This window comes from Pelobates fuscus, chromosome 1 (genome assembly GCF_036172605.1).
Source record: "Pelobates fuscus isolate aPelFus1 chromosome 1, aPelFus1.pri, whole genome shotgun sequence".
Classification (NCBI taxonomy): domain Eukaryota; kingdom Metazoa; phylum Chordata; class Amphibia; order Anura; family Pelobatidae; genus Pelobates; species Pelobates fuscus.
The window spans coordinates 489,304,886-489,322,300 of NC_086317.1; the positions used below are offsets into that span (position 1 = coordinate 489,304,886).

Sequence of the window (17,415 nt, forward strand, 5' to 3'; positions counted from 1 at the left end):
CAATCCCTGTTATAATCTATCGTTATGTTTCACAATCCCTGTTATAATCTATCGTTATGTTTCATGATCCCTGTTATAATCTATCGTTATGTTTCACGATCCCTGTTATAATCTATCGTTATGTTTCACGATCCCTGTTATAATCTATCGTTATGTTTCACGATCCCTGTTATAATCTATCGTTATGTTTCACGATCCCTGTTATAATCTATCATTATGTTTCACAATCCCTGTTATAATCTATCATTATGTTTCACACACTTTGTGACCACATTATATGAAGTGATGTTCGAAGTAGAACCCAATTAAGGACAAACCTATTTCTATATGACTTGTTTTTTATTGTTGTGACATATGAAGTGACTAGTCGCCACATGACTTGATCACCAGGAAACATGCAGACTAGATCTCCAAAATGGCTTTCTTATTCATAGGATGGAATTGAAGACCAGCAAGTTTAGAATGCATGGACCCAATGGAAGCTGCCTTTGATCCCAAAGGTGAGAGTGTAGTGTCAGATGGCTTTGCCCATAATCAGTACACTCATGAAAAATACCATAATAAAGAAAACCCACATGAAGAACCTGTCCATAACCTTGGCAACCTTCTTCCACTCCCCTGTCCGTTTTTGAGCTGCTTTTTGCTCCCGGAAGCAGTTGGCCATATATTCAATGTTTTTGAGCAAGCGCTCATTGTGGCACAAACAATGGGCCTTGGAACACTCTGAGTGTCCACTCTCATTCCCACCACCCTTCTCTGAGTATTTCCCATTCTCCTTACATTCACTGGAAGCATCCTTTTTAAAAGCATTTTCATGTCCCAGAACATCTTCCATCTTCTGGGGACTCTTTGAGTCGTCATTCTCTGCACATTTGTTTGAAATGGCTGTGGTTTCCTTCCTTTTAGAATGTCCATTCATCTCCTGGACCTTTGGCACCTTTCCAGGCTCTGGTCCACGTTTCGGTCTTCTACAGCTCTCCCCCACCTCATATACAAAGAATATCCTAGACATGTACTGCAGAATAAACTTCTTTGCCCATTTTGGAACTGGCTTAGCCTCGGGCCCACAGTGATGTATATTCATTATGAAGATAGTTAATGCTGTTGAGGCTGTTATCATTGTCATAGTTGCAATGTAATACTTTCCTGCAATGAGACAGTGACAGTAATTGACAATATTTTACATGCATTTATAATTCACAGACTATAGAATTAGTTCAAGCATGTCACGTTTTTAAAACCAAATAATTACAGCATTTATCTGTGATCAAAGCAACACTTTTGTATTGATCAGTTAATGCTATTAATGGAGAGATATCGATACGGAATATAAACCTGCTAGATTTATATAATTGTGCAGTTCTCTTCTCTTCTCTTACAACAATTCAAATCACTATTAAACATTATAAAACACCTTTCAAATCCAGAGAAATGATGACGGTATAAGAATTTCTCCATTCAGGGTTTGACTAATACTCACTAAACCTGCTCACTCCTAATATATAGCAACTTTATATTTGAAAAATAGATATATAGTAACTAATCTTAACAGAAATAGTTTCCTCCTGTGAAATGGACACATTCTCTATAATGGCTCACCCCAAAATATGGGCAGGACTCACATCAGAAATCTTGGGGTTCCTTATATCCTACTAGCCAACCCTCACCCTTTGGCCCTCTTTCCCTCTGTACCCTTCCCAAACTGTAAAATTCTTGCCTTTTCCCTCCTTACTCTCCCTAAACCCTGTAAGGCTCTTCTGCTGTCTTCTCTCCACACTTCCAAAGTTCTCTAAAATTGCTTCTTCCACAAACATGCAGCCTTCTCTATAACGTATCACTCTATATATAGCTGCCCATAAACCTTCACTGTTTGGAGATATGGTAATCTTCTCTATCACTCTATAGATAGCTGGCCCTAAACCTGCGCCAGTCGGAGATATAGCTACCTTATCTATAACGTATCACTCTAAAGATTGCTGACCCTAAACCTGCACCAGTCGGTAATAGTGGCCTTTTCTATAAGGTTTCACTCCATAGATAGCTGACCCTAAACCTGCGCCAGTCGGAGATATAGCTACCTTATCTATAACGTATCACTCTAAAGATTGCTGACCCTAAACCTGCACCAGTCGGTAATAGTGGCCTTTTCTATAAGGTTTCACTCCATAGATAGCTGACCCTAAACCTGCGCCAGTCGGAGATATAGCTACCTTATCTATAACGTATCACTCTAAAGATTGCTGACCCTAAACCTGCACCAGTCGGTAATAGTGGCCTTTTCTATAAGGTTTCACTCCCTAGATAGCTGACCCTAAACCTGCGCCAGTCGGAGATATAGCTACCTTATCTATAACGTATCACTCTTAAGATTGCTGACCCTAAACCTGCACCGTCAGAGATTTAGTGGCCTTCTCTAAAACTTCTAATCAAAGGCAACCTCGTTTAACCTCTTAAGGGCACAACTTCTGGAATAAAAGGGAATCATGATGGAATATTTCCGTCATGTGTCCTTAAGGGGTTAAAATGCACCCTCTTGTGATACGACAATCCCCCTCCTCACAAGGTATGTCTTCCTTCTACAGTGTTTCAATGAATGCATGTTTTGCTACAACTATTTGACTGAAACATGATTTTGTGATTACTAGTTTATATTAAACTACTCACCGATTAGTGGCACATTTTCTGAGGGTGGCATGCTCTCTGCCACCAAGAGCTGGAAAACAGTGAGAGCCAGTAGGACAGTGACACCAAGGGACACTTTCTCCCCAGAGTCAGCAGGAAGATAGAACCCCAGGGGTGCCAGGAAGGAGATCATTACACATGGGAGGAGTAGGTTAAAGATGTAAAAGGAAGCTCTCCTCTTCAAAAGAAGGGTGTAGGTGACATCTGGGTAAGGCTCAGAACAACACCCGTAGGTGATTACATTCTTCTTGGCTGGCATGCCGAGCACCTCCCACTCCACGTTCTCCACAAAGTCTGTCAAGTCCCCCGTATCTAAATGATTGAGAATGTCAATCTGATTTCCATTATATGTCCATGAGCCAAATGTTAAGCGACACTGCTGACCATCAAATGGGAAGAAGGAGACATCAACCTTGCAGGAGCTTTTCGTAATGGCTGGAGAATCCCACATAATTTGACCATCAAAACGAATGACTACATTGGTTTCCATGGACCCTGTGAACTGGTCATCAGCACTGTAAAGAGAAAATAGTCCTGAAGCTTGTTACAGTCATTATGTGCATTCAGGAGTGGAGAAATCCACTAACACAGTTGGTTCATTGGCCTACACATTCATTTACAGTCATGGGAAAAAGTAATAAATAATACTTGTTTTAATTATGTTTTATAAATGTTTCTAAATATGTGTTTTCTATTGGCTGATCTGTTTTTTGGCGCAAATTTTAACTGTTACATATCCTTATAAATACTCTTTCATGCCAGGTATAATGCTATACTACCATTTTCATAACGCCTTAAAGGTGAAACGCATTAATGGTTTTAAATTGTGTTTTTTAACAATAAAAGTTTTTTGGTTACCTCTTCCACAGGACCAATCTTCATTGTATTGTGTTTTATATGCACTCTTTATTTTTACTTTTCCTGGCATTTTTTACTGTATCCTGACTCAAGAAATCCCAGGTAGGGATCATTCCACCAGAGCTCTATTAATAGAGCAGTACCCTCTGCTCTACACTTGTGAGTATATTTTATTTACATTTATTTTATTTATCATTTACACACTGAGAGCACTATTGCTGTTTTTTATATATCGTGGAGCATGTCTTAACCAAAGCTGGACTGACAGACACACCTCTACAATATATCCCATAGCAGGGATTATACCGCTTAATGCCCTTCATCCTCGAGCTGGCCAAAGCTCCTCCAAATGTGAGTGTATTATCTCCCTTTTCATTCATTTCATCCTTGGATTTACAATACTTCACTATCGGCAGTTTGTTGTGTTTTTATTCTTGTCTTCACATACGGATTATTTACAACCCGGACAGATCAACTCCCGAGGACTGTACCCATACTCTATCCAGCTATACCAGTGAGACGATTTTTTTTTAATCATAGTGAACATTTTAGCACCTGGACGGACTTTCTTTTACCTTTTTCTGTTGTTTTAAGTTAGACTTTGTTATCATTTATATAGGCCTACTTGTTGTTGTCTATTCATTTAGACCATTTGGTCTGGTTTCTATTGTCATAGACTACTGTTTTTTAGCTTTCAGCGCAGCCCTTACCCCTTTCAATACTTCTATAATGGAAAAAACATGTGTGAAAAACTAAATACACTTTAGGACTCAATCGATTGTAGAACCACATTTAGCAGCAACCGCGACAATGCTCTGACCCAGCGAGACGAGGAACCCGGTGGAGCTGCTGGCTAGCGCCCCTGGGTCCACTCTTTCTCTCCTGGCTGTCGCAAGTGAAGTGCCTGTGGGTCGGTGTGGGAGATCTTTGATCTCTCTACTGCCATGTAATGGCACACAGCAGTGCCTGTGCTTGGATAGTGCCTGTTCTGCATGGGCCAGCAGGAGAGGACCTCTGATCTCCCCTGTCAGCTGGCCATCGTGGCACACCAAGCATTTGTCCAGTTTGTCTGATGGCCAGTCCAGGCCTGTCCTTCCACCACTGTGCTTTCACCAAACATGGCGCAGTGAATTATGGCAAAACATCTCCACTTTGGTCTCGTCTGTCCAAACGACATTGTTCCAGAAGACTTGTGGTTTGTTCAGATGCAAACCTTAGCTACCAAATTTACAAACCTTAGCTATACCGACATGTTTTTAGAGAGAAGAGTCTTTCTACAAGTAACACTTCCAAATAAACCATACGTGTTCATTCTTTCTCTAATTGTACTGCCATGAACTTTAACATTTAACATACTAACTGAGGCCTTTAGAGTCTGAGATATAACTTTTGTTTACTTTGCCATCTCTCTGAGCATTGCATGGTCTGACCTCGTGGTGAATTTGCTGGGATGTCCACTCCTTGGAAGATTGGCAACTGTCTTGAATGTTTTCCTTTTTGGAATAATCTTTCTCGCTGCAGAATGATGGACTTTTGGAAATGACCTTTAAACAATTCCCAGTTTGATGGGCAGCTGATTTAATTCCTCCTTAGCATTATTTTAACACTTACCTGGATGCCCCAGATCAGCAAACTGCTATAACATTGTCTTTTATAGAGATGGTCACACTTGCTGATGATCAATTAATCAAGGACCTGTCTGCTACTTTATGTCTTTATCTTCCTATGGAAACCTTAAGGGTGTACTTGGTGTTTCACGCATGGCTCCCTCGTTTGGATACATATCTTTTTTAAATAAATCATAACACTGTATAATATGTCATGTATTGTTGTTCATCTGAGATTGAATTTACCTAATTTTAAGACCTGCTAAGGAACTGATGATTGTCATTGAGTCCAGATATGTAAAACCATAGAATTCAAAGAGGGTGTACTTTCTTTTTTTCATGACTGCATATTCACCTCTAGTAAACAAAAGTTAGAACTAAACTGGCTGTGTTACATCACTGAAAGTCAGGATTTATAGGGTTATTTACTAAAGAGAGAATTGTCAGGAATTCTCAAATGAATTTGAAGTGAATTTCAAATGAAAGGCTAGAAGAGCTAATCTAGGAACATAGCTAACTAGGAGAATGCCCTATTTTGGCCTCAGATGTGAAATCGCCTTTAATTCACTTTAAATCCCTGACAGTTCATACTGTAGTGAATAATCACAAATGGGTTAGAATTAGTGTGAGTGATAATTAGAGATTATGCTATCTTTAGTGTCCTATAATCTGAATTTTGAATGACAGGAGGTGAATATTTAGGAATTCTCTCTTTACTGAACTCCAATAGCAGCACAGAGCATAACACAAACTATTAACCAATCAAAAACAAGTATGAGGAGGCTATATGCACTCTGACTGCAAAAAGCTCCTCTTTCTTTGCTGTGAACAATAGTAATAACAATAAACAAGCATACAGAAAGTCAGTCAAAATCAAACAATTCAGCGTAAGGAAACAGTACGATGAGGACTCCACTGTGAGAAGAAAGTCAAGAAACTTAGGGTAGATGCTCCAGCTGAAGTTACTCTGAAACACAAGAGAAGATATGCGAAAGGCATCTAATATTGAAAATTGGGAAGAAGAATATAACATGTATCTTGTTGGCAGATCTTAACATGTAACGTCTATTTCAAGAAACAATAAGGAACTGCCCTCTGTCCCACCACTCTGAGCCAGGGAGCAACCAAACCAGGATGAAGCACCAGGTCCCAATAACAGTATACATAAAGTACAAAAAGGTTTAGGCACTCCAAGGTTCAGAAAGAGCAATTTATTGAAGCCCAATGTAACACAACGTTTCGACCTACATGCTTGACAAAGACCATGCAGGTCGAAACATTGTGTAACATTGGGCTTCAATACGTAAAAAAAGATGTGGTTGACCACGCAAAAAAATAGAAGTTTATGTGAAACTTATGTGCAACAACGTGTTAAGTAAAATATATCCATACAATGTTAAAGATCAATAATTTCTGTCTTTAAAAACCTCAGAAGAAAACAGAAAGAAGTAAATAATAGTGCAATATGTCATCAATTTAAAAGATTTTAACCAAGAGAAGACTAACTCACACTTTCTAGAGCTGCTAAGAGCTCTGCTGTGTAGCGCTTGGACGGTATAATCCCCGTCTAGAATGTGTGGGTATGCAATGCAATGGGCTTCCAAACGTTCATTTAGCATGTAGAGAAAAGCAGAGAAATACTCTAATGGCACAGTATATCTGTGTAAAATGTTAAGAAATTGAAAAAGAAGAGGTTTCCAGAGCAATAACTTGCTCTTGTAGTGTGCGGCTCTGGTGATATAATTCCCACCTGGGATTTGCAGGATAGTAAAACAGCAGCAAAGTAAAAATAAAAAATAGGGACCATATAGATAAAAAGTTAAAAGTAAATTTATATATATATATATATATATATACATATATACAGGGAGTGCAGAATTATTAGGCAAGTTGTGGCAAGTTTTGAGGATTAATTTTATTATTGAACAACAACCATTTTCTCAATGAACCCAAAAAACTCAATATCAAAGCTGAATATTTTTGGAAGTAGTTTTTAGTTTGTTTTTAGTTTTAGCTATTTTAGGGGGATATCTGTGTGTGCAGGTGACTATTACTGTGCATAATTATTAGGCAACTTAACAAAAAACAAATATATACCCATTTCAATTATTTATTTTTACCAGTGAAACCAATATAACATCTCAACATTCACAAATATACATTTCTGGCATTCAAAAACGAAACAAAAACAAATCAGTGACCAATATAGCCTTTGCAAGCGCTTGATTGTTCGATGATCACGCTTCCGAAGCTTTGCAATTTTAAGAGTGCTGCATCCCTCTGCAAGATATCTCACTATTTTTGACTTTTCTGAGCCTGTCAAGTCCTTCTTTTGACCCATTTTGCCAAAGGAAAGGAAGTTGCCTAATAATTATGCACACCTGATATAGGGTGTTGATGTCATTAGACCACACCCCTTCTCATTACAGAGATGCACATCACCTAATATGCTTAATTGGTAGTAGGCTTTTGAGCCTATACAGCTTGGAGTAAGACAACATGCATAAAGAGGATGATGTGGTCAAAATACTCATTTGCCTAATAATTCTGCACTCCCTGTATATATATATATATATATATATATATATATATATATATATATATATATATATATATAATATAAGGTAAAGTATTAAAAAACAAAAAAACAAAGTGCCCCAGTTCCACTTGATGTGTTTTACCCAGGTTGGGCTTCTTAAGAAGTGTGGGTACTCTGGAGAATGTCCCAGTTTATATAGGCAGTCTATGCTCCATTAGTGGAATCCGGTGTGCTGTTCGACTTCCTGATTTTCAAGGTCACGTACGTTGCCTGGAAATGACGCGTCGCAAACCTCTTCCGGGGTATGATGAGAAATGTATTACTCAGCCTCATCCTGCGGCCGTATTTCTGTGGAGTCCTGTTATGCTGAGCTTACGTCACGTCCTCCACTAGAGTCCACAGCAGCGCCTTCCGATCCATGAGGCAGCTGTAGGATGTCAGTAGCTGGTGTTGGTCATGGAGGCAAAGAGGTCCAGCATGAAAGGACCTGGCATCTGGAAGAGGAGTTGTCCGTCAGCTTTCAATTGCTGCTGTCCCACCAGTGTTTGGAGAACCAATCCACTGTCAGAAGGAATTCTGCCTTGAGAGTGATGTTGTGGTCAAAGAAAAATTTGATAGCTGTCCTTCGTCATGTCTGATGGTGTCTTAAATCATGCTCCTCCTAAACAATTAATGGACTGGACAGCGGAGATATTGTCCATCTGATGTAATATACAACAGTCAATGAGATCCCTGCCCAGGCTGTGGATCATGTAACACACAATCAATTTGAGGAAGTTGATATGAAGCCAGACTTCTCTATCTGACCAAGGTCTACCATGGAAGACCTGGTACAGTGAGTTCTCCAGCCCCAGAGACCCCAGCCCTCGAAAAAAAAATTGCTTTGCATTCCAGGAGTGCATGTGGAGATGCTACCATTGAAGTTCCAAGGGAACATCCAGACTAAGAGGTATCATGTGATCATATGAATGCCTAGTACTGAGGCTTTCAGCCATTGCATGGCCCTGTAGTGAAGGGGTTCTGGGTAGACAGCCTGTATGGATTCTGAAAGAAAACCCACTACGAGTGTCAGAAGGCAGAGAGGGATCTGATCTATTTGAAGAAGGCAATGTATTTCTTTTTGGACAGTGACGATTTTTGATTGAGGTAGATGAAGAACGCAGTTCCTGGAGTTAATTTTGAAACCTAGAAACTGAACTACATGAGTGTTCGTCAAAGCTGACTTTTCTCTGTTGACCACGGTACCCAACGATTCTCGAAAATTAGTGTCTGAGATCAAAGATAAGGGTGGATGTATTATCAGTCGGAATTCTCTGCCTTTATTGTCCACAAAGAACACTTTCCTGAATAAACCATCCGTGTCCTTGGCAAACTGGATGGCTCCTTTGGAAAATAGTGTCCAGATTTCCTAGTCTATGAGGGACCTGTGTTTCTCTGATGGTCGATGTGGTAGAGGTGTGGAGCTTTGGTACGGGTTGGCATAAAATTTGACAATAAAGCCCTGCGCGGTTTGTAGGACACATACGTCTGAGGATATCTCCACACATTCCTTAAAGAATACAGGCAGCCTACCGACCATCAATGCCTAAGAAGAATGCATTAATGAGAGGTGGAGAAATGTACATGCCCTCTGCCTTGGGAGCCTCTGGCTCTATTAAATTTATCTGGAAGGAGGTAGTCCATGTAGCAGTTCCTGGGAAGAAGAAGGCTGATGGAGGGCTTGCCCTGCGACTGGTTGTACAAAAGCAGCTGGTGGCTCCACTGACCAGCATGTCCAAAAACACATGTGGATGGTAAGCAAAGCACTCATTACATTGAAAATTGCTGTAACGGATCCCCTATACTCCGACTGAGTATATCCGTTATAAATATCCCGAGTCCCAAGCGCAGTAGTGATTATAGCCCAAGTTCCCCAAGCATCAGCCTAGACTTGATAAAGGGTAAAACGAATCTGTTTAATCTGGCTAACTGGCCCACTTATATACAAAATCAGGAGGCTGGAGAACACGCCCAGAACACTCCCACAAAATGGCTACAATTTATAGTGTCAGCATGACTAAGAATACATAATAATCATATAGGGACCCCCACAAATGGTATACCCCCAGATAGCTTGAATCTGAGCGCCCAATTTGTCCAAATAGCGCTCAGATCCATGTAGTGTAGGGTAAACGCCAAAGTGTCAAAGTTCTGGTCGGCAGCACACGTGATCCTATGCCCAAAACAGTTCCAGGGCATTTGGTGCTTTTGCCGGTTAACTTTCGTCAGCTCCTGTGGCCACAATATGGGGTGCTCTGCCTGGCTCTTAGGTAGCATTTGTTCCCCTTAGTTTCAGGCACCTTTCCTCCAAAAAGCGCTCTCTTGGCGGATTTCAAAGTCATTCAAAACCCCGGACACCAGGAGACGTCACCTCATGCCAAAAACAGTTCCATAACATTCGTGGCTAACATAACATTCGCACCCGCTGAGGTGACTGGGAACCCACAAAGTCCTCATGCCGAATTTAGTTCCATAACGATCGCGGCTAAGTACTGAGGACAATTCGTGAGTTTCTTCATGCGAACGCCCGCCAGGGAGCTAGTGTTCAGTTCCATTCGAATGAAGGGAAAGTGCCGAACCAGGGGCACCTAGGGAAAGCTGCTAATGGAGGCTGGGGAGATTTAACTCCCGAACAGGGTCTTTGTATGTGGCCAATAGTCCTTGGGCATTTGTCACAATTGTGCATTACAATGTACATGCTTTACATGTTTCCCTCCCAGGGGAAGGGACACAAACTAATAAAAGACAATAATACAAGACAATAATAAAAATAATATGGAGACAACTTATAATATCAAAAGAAAATGTATATGTTAATATTTTGACCTGAGCACTTGGCAAGTAGCTGCAAAGAAAGAGGGTGTGTGTTTTAGTCAGAGCTTATATAGCCTCCTCATGCTTGGTTTTGATTGGTTAGTAGTTTGTGTTATGATCTCTGCTGCTATTGGAGTTCAGTAAAGAGAGAACTGGAAAATATTCTCCTCCTGTCATGGAATAAAATTCTAGACTAACCCCAAATCTGATTCTAACCCTAATCTAACATGTTTCACTAAGCCTAACCCAACACGCAACCTGAATGTCATGAAACTCATTTAGTCTCTCTCGAAACCTAAACCAAATTCTAACCAAAGCCTTAACCATAACTGTCCTAACTGTAGAACATCTTAACTGTCTGGGTTACCCTCACAATACCCTTCCTTGCCATAGCTTGCCAACTCTATATAAACTGTGAATACATATTTTGAAGAGATCAGATTTCAATTTACTGCGGGTGAAATAGTGCTGAGCCATAAATAGACTGGGAGTGTTCTGTTCAGCCGGAGTCCATGTCGATCTCTCAGAGAAGGGAAGATGCAGGAGGATAATTACAGCAAATGTCAAGGTACAGAGAGGTATCACTACTTATAGCAGGATGACCCCAGCAGTAGGCCACCATGTGATCTGTGATATCATCAGTTATAGCTGAGTAACCCCAGGAGCAGGACATGGGATCTGTGATATCATTAGTTATAGCTGGTGTGGCGAAAGTAAACTCGCCACGGGCTCTTGGAGCGGCCTGCTGGCAAGCCTCTTGCCAAAAGACTATGGGCCCTTTAAAAACATATGTGATTTATGTACTTTTGTACTCCAGAAACAGAGACCGACCGTTAGCCCTAATTCCCTGAAACTGTTTTTGTCATAGGACCATGTGCACGGTTGGTCAAAACTATGACTACCCCTGAACCGATCTGGGTGATTTATGGATATGTTTGTCCCCCAGATCGGGGCTATCAGGGGATGTGACTTTTGTGGGGTTTCTATGTGTTTTGTGGGTACTTTTGGGATATTGTACAATGTATGTTTTCTGTGCCTGTAGATAATTGAGTTTAGTACAGTTCCTGACTCAATTATCTCTCAGGCACAGGGGAGGGATTGGAGAGCCAATGTCATTACAGTGTGTACTTTTTCATAGTCCCCTCTCAGGTCCAGTGGGGAATGCCCCTGAAATATGTATTAGGAAACCCCTTGCATGGGGACCTGCATATAAGGCCAGTTACAGCTGCCATTAAACAGTTCCTCTTCACCCTCAACATAGAGCCTCGTCTCATGTGTGGAGAGCACAGCTATATTCACTCTGGGGATTGCTATACTCATTATACTCCCTTGGATTATAATAACTAGCTCTTGTAAGAGCTTTCCTGCTTTACTCTCTGGATTGGGAGAGGTCTACCCACTGGAAGCTGGATCCTGATCTTGAGTCCAGGGTGGGTGGAGGACAGTGAGACTCCAACCAAGCTGTAATGCTGGCTGAGGGATTTACGGTGGTTATGGTGTATGGTGGAGTGCTTGTAGTACTCGGTGAGCACTAGGAAGCATCGATTGACTGAGGCACCCAGTCGGGGTGCCAGTCGGTCTGCCACAGCTGGGTAATCCCAGCAGCAGGCCACATGATCTGTGATATCATTAGGTATAGCTGAGTAACCCCAGCAGTAGGCCACGTGATCTGTGATATCATTAGTTATAGCTGGGTGTGGCGGACCGCCAACCACTGGGTACCTCCGCCAATCACGCTTCCTAGTGCTCACCAAGTACCAAAAGCACCGCACACCATAACCACTGTAGCCCCCTTAGTTGCCGTTGCCTTAGTTGCCTTAGCTGGCGTTTCACCATCCCTTCCCACCCTGGACCAAACACGTGGATCCAGCTCCCAGTGGGAAGACCTCTACTCCAAGGGAGTATCGCTGTATAGCCAGTAAAAGAGCAAGTGATATAGCAGTATAGCTGCTTCCCCCACACATGAGCCAAGGCTTAATGCTGGGAGTCATGTGTGTATTAGAGGCCACACATGACCTTTTATGCAAAAGCCCCTGCAAGTGGTTTCCAATACAAGAATGCAGGGGAATCCCTCCCATGATCCTTTGTGCCTGAGAGATAAATATTTGAGAAGCAAACATATAATTAAATTATCCATCAGGCACAAAAAACATACAATTTATAAACATCCCAAAAGTACCCCCAAAATCCATAGAAACCCCACAAAAGTTAAATTCTCGGATAGCCCCAATCTGGGTGACCAACATATCCAAAAATAACCCAGATCTGTTTAGTGGTTCGTTTTTTCCTTGGAAGTAAATTATTTGACCGACCGCACACATGGTTCTATGCCCAAAACAGTTTCATGAAATCAGTGCTAACGGTCAGTCTCTTTTGGGAGTATAAAAGTGCATAAAATACCAAACGGAATCCATAATTAACATGTGTAGCTTGTTCACCTTGTTCGTGGGAATGAATCCACCGAACAGTGCCCTTCTAAATTGTATAGAACCGAACGCAGGTTCTTATGGAAGTCCAGCAGTGTCTGGGAGTTTCAGTGTCCGATTTCAGTTCCATGAACTCGAAAACCAAACACCTCTGCCTGCATTCATGCGAACCAAATGGCCACCACCTCTTGGTCTTTCATACGAATTGCGGCCACCCAGGCAAAGAATTAGAACACTGCGGTGGAACTCGTTATAAGGTGTCAATTGGACTTAACAAGCACACGGGTGGTCTCTGGTTCGTGTGTTTTTTCTGTGCCTATCATTAGTTATAGCTGAGTAACCCCAGCAGTAGGCCATGTGATCTGTGATATCATTAGTTATAGCTGGGTGTAAAGAAACTCTTTGTGTTCGATAATTTAGATTTTTCTTCCTTCGGTAGATAAAACTACCAAACACCGACAACCCCCTGGCTCATGAACTACAAAGAAGACAGTAGACTTGTCTACTGTCATCTTGTTGCACAAAAAGGGGCAGCGGGACTTGGTCGTAGAGAGTGTCTGGAACTAAAATCAGACACTCAACTTCCCGAACGTCGGTCAATTTCGCGAACGCCTGCTTCTTTTCACCTACCAGCCAGGAGAGCGCTATTTGGTAGGTTTTGGGCATAGGACCATGTGCACGGTCAGTCAAATTAAGACTTCCATGGAACTCACGAATCCCTGAACCGATCTGGGTGATTTTTTAATATGTTGGTCCCCCAGATTAGGGCTATTAGGGGATATACAGATTATAGATAAGGTAAGGTCCCTTATGGTATGTCCTCCAAAATAAAGGGCCTGACCCTATATATGCAGCAGTGAAGAGGTGTTCCCGCTGGGAACCAAAGTTTTGGAGTGACACTTAAGTATAGAACTGAAACATACTGAGGTAAAATATGTTGAATGCTTGGGATACAATGCGTGGTATGTCTACTAAATACCCCCCCAAATTTTTTTTGTATTTAGTATACATACCACGCATTGTATCCCAAGCATTAATAAAGGTAATCTACAGTATCCAAGCATTGGTATGCGTAGGTATAGTCTAATTTTGTAATTTATTTTTACACTTTTTCTGCACTATTATTACATTTTGGGACTTATTTTACCTCAGTATGCTTCAGTTCTATACTTAAGTGTCACTCCAAAACTTTGGTTCCCAGCGGGAACACCTCTTCTCTATTAGGGGATATGCCTTTTGTAGGGGTTTCCATGGGGTTTGGGGTACTTTCAGGGTTTTGCGAAAATGTGTGTTTTTTGTTTGGAGATAATTGAGTCTAGTATAGTGCTTGACTCAATTATCTCCCAGGCACAGGGGACGGATTATATTATTTTATATAGGAGTGTCCTGGACCTGATAGCCAATGTAACTGCAGAATGTATTTTGTCCTTGTCCCCTCTCAGGTCCAGTGGGGAATGCCTCTGTAATATGTTAACGTAAACCCTGTACATTTGTAACTGCATACAATCCGGCCAGTTGGCCTGAATAAATTCATTCCTGTTGTACCCTTCATCTAGTCTAGGCTGATGTTTGGGTATCCATCTGATTTGCTTGGTGAATTTACTTGGATGCTGTATTTCATCTGGACAACGTTCGAATCAACACCCGAACTGCAACCTATACTCACTCAGCCTCTAGAAGTTCAGGAGGAAATGGACGAACGGGTATCTGAAATACCAGCATTTGTTACACTGGGTAACCCAAGCAGTAGGCCACCAAGTGATCTGTGATAACCATGTAATAATGACTCAGGCATGGACCTGCCGCATAACAATCGCCTTCATTTAATGGATAGCTAGCGTGTTGTATCTCACTGACTGTTACTCGGCGGACGACAGCAGAGTATGTTCCCTGGGAGTCCGACCATCACTGATATCTAACACTGGGCCATGTCTGCTTTCACACAGGGCCCCAGCTATGGTGCACAATACGGTGGCTCAAGATACAGAGTCCAGAATGAAAGCGGAATATAGATTGTGGTGCAGTTTTTTATCTTTCTGCATATTTAACTGGAATCACCTGTCTGTATCTCTATGTGTGAGATTCATGGAGTGATGCTCTACATAATGCAGGTCAATGGTGCTATATAGTACCTGTTCACACAGCAGAACGTATAAAACATAGACATACTGTAGCAGTCAGTATTTAAAAAATACGTACCATTACAGTAACATCCATTCTAAACAATACACATTACAGGGCTGCTCAGAACCAAAGAGATACTTGCTGCATGCATCTCTATAAGCAGGATGTATTAAAGTGACACTATAGTCACCAGAACAACTACAGCTTATTGAATTGGTTCTGGTGACTAGAATCATTACCTTCAGGCTTTTTGCTGTAAACACTGAATTTTCAGAGAAAATGCAGTGTTTACATTACAGCCTAGTGATAACTTCACTGGCCACTCCTCAGATGGCTGTTCGAGATCCTTCCTGGGTCATGGCTGCCTAAAATGCATCCAAACATTCAGTGTCTCCTCCCTCTGCATGCAGACACTGAACTTTCCTCATAGAGATTCATTGATTCAATTCATCTCTATGAGGAGATGCTGATTGGCAAGCATTGTGATTGGATAAGGCCACCACTTCTGATGATGTCAGCAGACTGCTTGTTTTTTGTTTTTTTTTTGAGGCAAACAGCATGCTGATCTACAGCTTCTGGCTTGAATACAGTAAGAATACAGAATTCTGGCTTGAATACAGTAAGATTGTTACTATAGTTATGGAGGCATGAGGGGCCCAGGGTTACATGTTTGTGTTCCTGATCCTTTAACCCTAACCACACCATGACAACAAGCAATACAATGCCGTGTTTAACCCTCTGGATGGTAAAAAGTTAACCGGGAAATAATAATATCTGTGACGAAGTGCCCTTCGCCATTTGTGCCTGGAGGGGACTACTGGCTAGCCTCCTGCCTTCCGACTATGGCCCCTGTGCTGATAGCTGTATTTTACCCTGCAGAAATGTTTATTTGTGTATTTCTGCTGGGGCGTTCGGGACTTTCAGTATGTGAGTAGTGATACCCCAGATAGCTATGCCATGGAGCCTATTTGTGTAACAAAAGACTATGGAAAAGACTTTGGCTCCATGGCGATTGAACTGTATGTAGGTGATCTGAGCGCCATTTGGTAATAATGTGCGCTCAGATCTAAGCTATCTGGGGATATGTTGCATGTATATGTTTTATGTAGTAATTGTAACTGTGTAATTTTATGTCTTTTTGCAACCATGTGGTTAATGGAGTCTTGCCTCTGTCCTCGGAGATAATTTGATTACTTCCCAATTATCTCCAGGATAGAGAGGAGGGATTGTGATGTCACAGTGGGAGTGTTTTGGTTGTATTGTCTGTGATTGGCTAATATCCAATATGTGTCCCATTGTTCCATCAGGTCCCCTAGGGGAGTGTCCACCTGGTGGACACTTACATAAAGGTACACGGTCGGAGTGCCAGCGATCCGTCACAGTATCCCATCTGTCTGTGTCACCATTAGATACCTGAAAATATCTCTGATCTCACCTTTATTTACTGTGAATCTGGATAAAGAGAACTCTCTGGGTGCCAGAGGTGGCATGGTTTGAAATGGTTAAAAGTTGATTCAATTTTTTCTAGAATCTCTAATTTCCTGCTTATTCTGAATAATGCAATACTCTGGAAACCAGGAATTCCCCATTAAATGTGACTGCAATAAATGCTGAATGGTAATTTGCTAACGGGGGTCGGAAGGTTCCAGAAGAACCTGAGCCTCCTCACCCAGCAGATGCACCTTCAGATTGGGTTACACCTTCTGCCAGGGACTGGGGCTCGAACATCCAGCAAAAGATATCCGCTCCAAACGTCAGTGAAAACCTGCGCAGGTAACATGGCCTGTCTTCTTATTTATACCTTTTATATTTGTTAATGTATATTGTACCTTCTCTCCTATTTGTACAACGCTGCGTAATATGTTGGCACTTTATAAATACCAGTAATATATAAATCTCACCTGCCATTTCATTATCATAAAACATACTGGGGATTTTATTCCCTGATTCAGGAACTGACTTTCCAAATGTTACACGAAAACAGCCAAGCTGGTAAAATAGATGGTTAGCTTTCCACAATCGCCAGTTCAGTTAATAAAGCCTGGCCGTGCATACTAAATGATATTATAAAATGACTTACTTAGTACAGCACAGAAAACGGCTAGAATCTCCTGTCCTTCAATGGCACATGATACCTATTGGTGGTGGGTTGCGAAGTGATGCAACAGAACTCAGGGGATCATATACCTCCCAACAGACACAGAACAGGAGATAATATACCTCCTACCAGACACAGAACAGGGGATTACATACCTACTAACAGACACAGAACAGAGGATTATATACCTACTAACAGACACAGAACAAGGGATTATATACCTCCCAA

At 41.5% G+C, this 17,415-nt stretch overlaps 1 protein-coding gene across 1 annotated transcript in view; it reads right to left on the bottom strand.

Moving 5' to 3' along the window:
* Positions 1–350: 350 nt before the first annotated feature.
* CHRNA10 (cholinergic receptor nicotinic alpha 10 subunit) overlaps positions 351–17,415 on the bottom strand; it is an 84,035-nt gene continuing 66,970 nt past the window's right edge. The window contains exons 4-5 of the mRNA XM_063433050.1: positions 2,665–3,197; positions 351–1,146 (exon numbers count right to left, since the gene is read on the bottom strand). Of these exons, the coding sequence (XP_063289120.1) occupies positions 515–1,146; positions 2,665–3,197 (1,165 nt within the window). The 3' untranslated portion in view covers positions 351–514. The remainder of the gene's footprint in view (positions 1,147–2,664; positions 3,198–17,415) is intronic.